Source organism: Pyrus communis, chromosome 13 (genome assembly GCF_041283825.1).
Source record: "Pyrus communis isolate YQ-2024b chromosome 13, ASM4128382v1, whole genome shotgun sequence".
Lineage (NCBI taxonomy): Eukaryota > Viridiplantae > Streptophyta > Magnoliopsida > Rosales > Rosaceae > Pyrus > Pyrus communis.
In genome coordinates this window covers 28107199-28115653 of record NC_142577.1, presented here as the reverse complement: position 1 = coordinate 28115653, position 8455 = coordinate 28107199, and the positions used below count along the sequence as shown (strand labels likewise).

Here is an 8455-nt window from a genome sequence, read left to right as displayed (position 1 = left end):
AACGTACAATGCTTTTGGTCTCGTTTCTAAGAGTTTTCAAATAACTGAAGGCGCTTTTAATAAACATGTTTTTTAAATCAATTTTTAGTAAAAATCTAAGTAGATTTTGAAAAAAATATTTTAAGTGCTTTCCGCAAGAAACACATATCTAATGTTTCTTCCAAAAAAATATTAATGTTCTTTTAAAACCTAAAGTCAATTTCATCAAAAACATTTTCTATCATTTTAAAAATACATCTAAACAGATCATTTTATCTTTTCCTGGGATGTGTTTTTACCCGTTGAAGTTACTTCATCATACGACGTCGTTTGTCGGCACGCTTTCTGTATCCAAAAGGGGCGACTCACCACCACAAACTGACCACCGTACAGCGCATTCATACAAAACCCAATGCTGCTCTCCCTCATTTAACCAACTTATCACTTCACCTCTTCCCAAACATGATCTTACGTGGCACTATCTCCGCTCCCCTCCCCTGTCTAAGCCTCAGAAGCACCGCCGCCGCTCCCACTCCCCCGCAAAGCCTCACCCTGTCGCGCCGCTCCCTAACTACCAACCAATACTCAATCTCCGACCAAGACCTCGACACCCGGGGCTTCAACCTCCACCGCACGATCGCGGAGCTCAACCTGGACCACCTCAACAAGGTGTTCGTGGCCGTCGGGTTTCCGAAGCGGGACCCGGACAAGATCCGGACGGCGCTGGAGCATACGGACTCGCTGCTGTGGATGGAGTACAGGAAGACGAAGCGGCCGGTGGCGTTCGCGAGGGCGACGGGAGACGGCGTGTTCAACGCGATCATATGGGACGTGGTGGTGGACCCGTCGTTTCAGGGGCTGGGGCTGGGGAAGGCGGTGATGGAGAGGTTGATAGAGGAGCTGGTAGGGAAAGGGATTTGTAATATTGCTTTGTATTCGGAACCCAGGGTTCTCGGGTTTTACAGGCCGTTGGGTTTTGTGGCGGATCCGGATGGGATCCGGGGAATGGTGTACTCAAGAAAGCCCAAAAGAAAAACATGATAACTCGTAATTTCATATTAATCACTGAGTTTTGCTTCGTATTTCACTACTAGCGCGTAGCATTTTTTAAAAACCACAATTTTACCCAAAAGAAAAACATGATAACTCGTAATTTCACATTAATCATTGTGTTTTGTTTCATTACTCACGTGTAGCGCTTAGCGTCTGTTAAAAAGTACAGTTCTGTGACAAATGTTGAAGTATTTTATGGCAAAAATGGTACGCATATTTTAAACGCGAGTGCGTAACGAGAAAAAGGAAGTGCGGAAATCACTTTTACAGTATTTGCATTTTTCAAACAAAGGAGGAGACTTTTTATTGAACAACCTCGCTGCAATTATTATGGATACAAATTACAAAATCTTCAAAACCAGAACCACTGATCAGAGCTACATTTGAATTGAATCATAACTCGTTGCCAACCATGTCATTCCTTCTGTATGCTACGGTAACCTATAAAACACATCACGAAGAAAAGTTCATAAAAAAAATCTACCAATTCAACATCATCAATCAAACAAAAAAACTCACCTCGACGGAGATAAAACCTGGATCGCATCAATTCATGAATACCCAGATCAAGATTTATGCAGCCGAAGTGAAGCTGAATCTCAATTTGAAATTGGGAACGGTTACCTTTCAAGTAATGGGTGGATCAAGAGGAGACGTCCTTGGCGGTGGCGGTGTGCAAGAACGCGGCAAGGCAAAGGATAGAAGCAATAAACGCAAAGATCCCCAACCCGACCATCATTGAAATTCCGGCCACCGCCAAATCCAGTAAGCTCTGGATGCTCCATCCCATCATCAACATCTTTCTATTTCCTGATTGGCAAGCGGGAAGATCCGAATTGGGGTTTTTTCTAATTTCACCTTGTGAGAGGATCGCGTTGCTCCGACGACATTTATACAAAAGCTGAGGAGGTGAAAGAAGGAAAGAACGGCAGCAAAAATACAAAGAAATTTTCTGGGAATTTGGGAGAGGGGACTTCCAGTTTTTGGGATGGTGTGCTTTGTGATGTTGTTGCAGTTGCACGTGTCATGTTCTTGCCTCAGATGAGAAACGCCAATGATCTTCACTACTTTCTTCTTCTACTCTCATTCTTTTAATTTTTTTAATCTCAATTTTTCGTTTTTCACAAACTATAGTATTATTGAGATAAATTATTAATATTAATAAAATAAAAAATCGGTGAGAATCATACTTGCATCGGTGAGAATTATTAATATTAATAAATTATTAATATTAAAAATTGCTGTCAATACGGTAAAACTGTATTTCCCTTACTTTTCGTTTGATTAATTAATTTCTAATACGACAAGACAGAGAAGTGAAAGAAAAAAAAGTGTGAAATTCACTTATTATTGTTATCAAATCATCAATATGGCCATCTAATCATGTTATGTGCATGATAGCTCTCACAAACAAGCGGAACCATGCCTTTAAATTTCACCCCACCTCACAACGGTACTAGATATGGTCACAATTATTTTAGACCAACGATAGCCGTTTTATTACTTATTAAAAACGAAATAAACATCATCAATGGTACCAGATAAAGTTACATTTAACTAGTTACCTCATAATTAATGAGAAATTTGATCATGGACAAAAAGATCAATGCCTATGACGCGTCAATCTTGTACAGAAAAACAATCAAGTATATCATATGAACAGCGAGTGACATTCTTCCCACATTGCAGACTTTTAGATGGACAATGAAACTATTTACATTGTACAGTCATTCTTTATATTCAAGCACTATTGACGGGTGGGAGAAAATCGAACTTTGAACCTCAGGTATTGCGTGCTCTTCACCAATACGGCTACAAGTCCCTCTTTAAAAGCCCAAGGGCCCAGCACCTGAATCATCAGACGTTTGAATTAGTTTCTTGTCACTTCAACAGCCACATTACATCAATAAGAAGCAGGAAAACCATAGAAACCAAAAACCCTTGTTTGGAAGGCAAGGAACTACCTGTGGTTGGCATGGGCATTGGTGATGCTGCCCTTCTTTTTCTTCTTGGGATACTAGCCAGGTCTGGTGGTGGTGGTGGAGGCATTCTTGGGATATCCGGCAGTTTTGGCGGCATTCCTTTTGGGATGGGCTGTGTTTCCTTAATTTCGACAACAACAGCATCCGATGTCAGAAAAGTTTTGGCCACTGATGCTGCATTCTCCAAACAACATCTAACTACCTGTTCAAAAATAAGGAACCGTTTTCATGTTGAATAACCCTTTAAAATGCCACAGGATTGTAGCTTAGTTATGTCATGAAGTGTAGAAATTTTGTTCCAAAGTCATTGAGTGTTACAAAACCTTTGATGGATCCATGATCCCGGCTTTCATTAGGTCCTCATAGCAGTCTTTCGCAGCATTGTATCCGTACCCCATGTCATCGTTAGACAGAACCTGCAAAATTCAACAAGTCTCAGTAGAACAGTTTGATTCAAGATATCCAGCCATAAAGCATGACAAATGCACAAAATTTAAAATTACGTTTTAAGAAGAAAATGCATTTAACATGCAGAGACCTTCTCTACTACAACAGTTCCATTTGCACCTGCATTTTTAGCTATCAGTTTTACAGGATAACTTAGAGCTCTCTTGAAGATCTCCGCTCCAATCTGCGCAAACACAGATAAACGACCACTATGAAAACTTAGTAAAAACAGGTTGAACAGCATGAATTGAGCACGAAATGATTAAAAATGGAGTGGCAGGGAGGTACCTTCTGTTCTTCATTATCCAAAAGTTCTTTAATAGTATCCACCTTTTTAGAGAGCCTCAGAAGGCTACAGCCACCGCCGACTACCACACCTTCCTCAATAGCTGCCTATATTGTGATCCAGTTAGAAAACAACCATTATCGACTGGCATTCAACTTCTTACGAAAATAAGAACAGTGGGAAACTACCTTGGTTGCATTCAAAGCATCTTCAATTCTAAGTTGCTTATCTTTCAACTCAATTTGTGTTTGTGCTCCTACCTATGAATCAATTATCAGAACCAATATGTCATCTTGAAAGAAAGTCAGGCTCCCAGCATTCAGATTAAAGACGTCTAAGTGCATTAATCTTTTCATTACCTGCAGAATAGCAATTCCCCCTGATAATCTTGCTATTCTTTCATTTAATATTTTCTTTTGAAATTCTTCTTCAGTATTCTGAAAAAAAAGAAAAAAATTAGTTGTGTTGTATTTGACAGAGGAAATAATGATGTGTAGAGTTCCTTCTACACTTCAGCAACAAAGAAGAGTGCCAAGAGATGTCGGATGTACCTCAACAAGCTTTTGTATCTGTGAAACCCTCTTTTCTACAGCCTCCCGGGTGCTGCCATCGGTAACTATCAATGTAGAATCCTTTGTTATCACAACCTTAGTAGCAGTGCCCAAAACCTCCTTCCCAACATCATATAGGACAATCCCCATCTCATCTCTCACGACCGTTGCTGCAAAATACATGCAATGTGAAGAACTGTGCCGGAGCTCATTTAATATCTGAGTTTTGATGTTTAACCTACTACCTCCAGTCAAAATGGCAATGTCGTCTAAGTAATGGCTTTTGCGCTCGCCAAAGGCAGGAGCCTTAATAGCAGCTGCCTTCAGCGCACCCCTGAGTTTGTTTCTGATCACTGGAGTCAGAGCTTCCTGCTCAATGCCCTCTGCAACTATCACGACAGGATACTTTTCTTGTACTGCATTGTCCAATACTTTGAACAGCTCCTCTGGGTGTGTAATTTTCTTGTCAACCAAAAGTAACTGCAAACAAAGAATTCATGATGTCTAATTGCTTCATCGGAGAGCATGCCAGTCCATAAATAACGTGAACTTCTTACCTTACAGTCCTGAAACTCCACTATCATTTTTTTTCGGTCAGTGACAAAATAAGGCGATAAGTATCCACGATCGAACTGCATTCCTTCCACAATTTGTAGGTCGTTCTCTGTACTTTTCCCTGATTCAATGGTAACCACACCCTTCTTTCCTACTTGACAAAGAGCGTCATAAATCATATTCCCAACCGTATAATCATTGCCTGCACTAACTGCAGCAACATCTGCTAGCTCGTGATCTTCAATCTGCATAGCAATATATGTAGGATGGTAACTGAATTAACTAAAAAATATTTCTTCAAATGTTTTTGTACAGCCTAATACAATGTCTTCATTTTCGCTATACTTTTTTCATGATTTTGAATAATGCTTGGATCGATAGGGTTTTCAATCTTTCAATTAGAAGAGGGAAAACAAATCTGGTTACCTCTCTGGACATCAATTTGAGTTCTGAAACGAGGGCCACAGCGGTTTTTTCAATCCCACGAGCAATTTGAATGGGATTCATGCCAGCTGCAGTAACCTAGAAGAGAGTTTATGTACAATACAAAAACGTTGCCAAGGTTTAATTGAATGCCGACTTGCATTCCATTAAACAACATGTTTAATAGCGGTATTAAACATAGTATTTGGATACGATGCAGCTTAGCTCAGTTGTCACAGACATCTAAGAACAACCTAGCCTTTCTATAACAATGTAGGATCCTTAACCATCACAATAAGTACTTTCTTTCTTCTAGTCCAAGAAACAAAGCAATGGATGGCATCAGATTCGTACCTTCACACCTTCAGTAATTAAACCATGAGCAAGAACTACAGCTGTAGTGGAACCGTCTCCTGCGAGGTCATTTGTTTTCGCGCCAGCTTGCCTCACCAGTTTAACACCAACATTCTCCACGGCGTCCTCCAACTCAATCTTATGAAAGAACGGAAAATGAAGCCAGTTAAGAAGAGAGATACATACCTTCGCACTCGTATTAGTAACTCACGAAAAACTTAACACCGTATTCATTGTGCAGCAACAATTTCTATTCAGACTGTAGCTGTAAATGCAGGTGTAGTGAACTAGGAGCAAAATGTAAAGACAATGGAATTCAGATAAATCCGTGATTGATAAGCAGCTGATGAGGGAAATCATAATTTTGATGAAAGCTACTGTACATTTTGGTTCACTAACAAGAAAGCTCCTTTCTTGATGCAAATACTTGTGTTAAGTCTGATTAACTTTGATTACCAAGTGATTAGTCTCTAAAACCAACAAATGGCTAATGATAAAGCAAGGGATGACAAATGTGTGGGTTGTGCGTGCAATACCTGTTTGAGTACAGTTTCACCATCATTGACAATCTTGGGAGGTCCATATTTATTCTGCAGCACCACATTCCTTCCCTTTGGACCCAATGTCACTCCAACAAGCTCTGCCACCATGTCCACCCCTGCCTGCCACCACCACCACCAATTCAACCATTAAAATAACCCACTTCATATCAACCCAAACAAAGCCCCAATTCCGGAGAGAAATTACCTACGCTGTGTCGGTATCCCAAGCCAATTACGCACACTCACACTAGAAAGTTAAGACTTAAGACGCATGGTATGGCTTGAGAAACCGCTACAGTGACATTCTAGGTGTAGGTAAGTTTCCATCCGAAATTGGGGCACCAATTGAAGAGTGTTGTGACAGGTACCAGAAGCTTCTTTGTAGCTGAACCATCATGGTTAAAGATGAGGTCTTTGGGTATGCCTTTTGAGTTGGCAGCCGAAGGTGGAGAGAGCCTTTTGGGCAGTTTCTGAATGTTGGTGAAGGAAAAAGCAGAGATGGGAGTTGGAGAAAATGCCATGGTTCCCCAATTGAGCCTGGAATTACGAAAATATCATTAGAGTTTGGAATTTTGGAGATAACTTTCAACAGAGAGTTGATGAAGTTTTTGTTTGGAGGATAAGAGAAGACTAGAGAATAATTCTAACGGGAAAAATATGAAGAGGACAAAAAAAAAAAAAAAAAAAACAAAAACAAACAAACAAACTTAGAACTTATTGGGCTAGACTCAGTCGGCCCACAGTCAAGGTAAGCCCAAGCCCAGTGAGCCCACTCCCAACCCATTTCAACCCGTATCATGTTTTTCTTGTACAAATGATATTCGGAAATGAGAAATTCAAAAACAGAATTTTGGGTGTGGTAGGAGCTGTTAACGAGAGGAATAAAAGATCAAGGCCTTGCGCCTATGAGCCACCCCAATGTAATTAGATGACAGAGCACCATCATAAGGACAGAATAACGATTGTTAAAAGTGACCACTTGCCAATTTGGATCAATTATTGACGAAGAAGACGAGCGCTTAACCAGAAAGTACTTTCAACCACTCAAGCAAGTTGGCAAAATTGACAATTTTACGACACAAAGTCCTAGAGACAGGCCTACTCAGATGTTGACTCTAAGCCACGCTTTGGCCATCAACAAAAGCAGAAGTATATAAAGGGTTGTTAGACCTAGTGCTCGGTAAAGTTCTTTCTCAGTCGCTCAGGGCCAAGCGAAATGCTCGATATGTGTTTGCTAGCGGTCCCTAAACAAATGTCATTTTATCTCCACATGTCCCTAAACAAATGTCACTTCATTTAATGCTAGGGTGGTGGAGTACTTGAGAGACAAGACATTTTGGGCTCACAGGGTCAAGTAACCCTTATAGATGGCTAGACACACAAAAGAAGAGAAATATTACACTGTTGTATTGCGCATTTGTAATCACACATCAAATATATACATATCACTACAGTAAACGTAATATAGTTTTGAAAGTGAACCACTTAAACTTCATTATTTATCAATTTATCAATAGCTGATTAAACTAGTATTTGTTGACATTCCACTTTTGAACGTTAACGTAAACAGACACTCTGAACAATTTGAATTATAAGCTTCATTCTCGAACTCATGTCATGTCAATTTGAATAAATGAAAAACAAAAATATCACTTGATTAAATTACTGATTAGTGGGTGAAAAGAATCGAATCCAAATAAGGGAGTTGTCAGGTCAAAGCCATACAGTACTCAGTCAACGGGCCTCGATTGCATAATCTGTCTAAACAAGTAACAAAATGACGCACCATCTTTTATCTTTTTTAATTTTAATCATGATTTTGAAATGGGAATCATGTTTCCCGAAGAAGCTCTCTTATTTATGTCTATTGAATGCTTCATATAAGATACATCCACCATGTTTTTGCTAATAATAGTTTTCCATCAGTTTAGTCCTGCAATGTTCGCGGTAAGAAATTGCAAAATTAATATTAATTTTTTTAATATAAACCATGTTTATAATCTAAATTACACTAAGGAAAGAGAAAGTGTTCGAATTCTAAAAGAAATGGGATGGAAAAGAATGCTTTACTCATTAGGGTTATCTACCAATTGCTAAATAAAACCCTTAATCACTTTAAGGAAAATACTTGCATCCAGCTTAATATTCATGGATGTGGTGGATGCAAGTACTGATCATTTCTTATTTATTAAAAACATGACAATTAAGCGGGATAAATGATAACCACCCGCAATTTTTTTCTTATACACATTTATTAATTAAGTTTACATCCCCTTTTTTTGC

At 39.3% G+C, this 8455-nt stretch overlaps 3 protein-coding genes across 4 annotated transcripts; 1 reads left to right on the top strand and 2 right to left on the bottom strand.

The window, feature by feature from the left end:
• The first annotated feature begins 372 nt into the window (after nt 1-372).
• LOC137737843 (Acyl-CoA N-acyltransferases (NAT) superfamily protein) lies at nt 373-1061 on the top strand. Its single transcript, XM_068477411.2, has one exon. It carries the CDS (start codon nt 442-444, stop codon nt 1018-1020), a length of 579 nt encoding a protein of 192 aa, XP_068333512.1. The 5' UTR covers nt 373-441; the 3' UTR covers nt 1021-1061.
• Nucleotides 1062-1282: 221 nt separating this feature from the next.
• On the bottom strand, nt 1283-2132 carry LOC148692046 (uncharacterized). 2 transcript variants are annotated; one of them, XR_015954608.1, is made up of 2 exons: nt 1552-2132; nt 1283-1473 (listed from the first exon to the last, which is right to left on the bottom strand). XR_015954608.1 is itself a non-coding variant. In XM_088682273.1 (2 exons), the coding sequence occupies exon 1, from the start codon at nt 1829-1831 to the stop codon at nt 1676-1678; it is 156 nt and encodes a 51-aa protein (XP_088538399.1). In that variant the 5' UTR covers nt 1832-2129; the 3' UTR covers nt 1283-1473; nt 1657-1675. The 2 variants fall into 2 exon arrangements, 1 of the variants encoding a protein (XP_088538399.1); XM_088682273.1 differs by having other exon boundaries at nt 1657-2129.
• Nucleotides 2133-2507: 375 nt separating this feature from the next.
• On the bottom strand, nt 2508-7094 carry CPN60BETA4 (TCP-1/cpn60 chaperonin family protein). The gene is made up of 14 exons (XM_068477297.2): nt 6541-7094; nt 6167-6292; nt 5631-5768; nt 5280-5375; nt 4856-5098; nt 4544-4778; nt 4299-4468; nt 4107-4184; nt 3936-4007; nt 3750-3854; nt 3553-3645; nt 3338-3430; nt 2997-3216; nt 2508-2881 (listed from the first exon to the last, which is right to left on the bottom strand). Exons 1-14 carry the CDS (start codon nt 6691-6693, stop codon nt 2859-2861), a joined length of 1845 nt encoding a protein of 614 aa, XP_068333398.2. The 5' UTR covers nt 6694-7094; the 3' UTR covers nt 2508-2858.
• Between the last annotated feature and the right edge of the window lie 1361 nt (nt 7095-8455).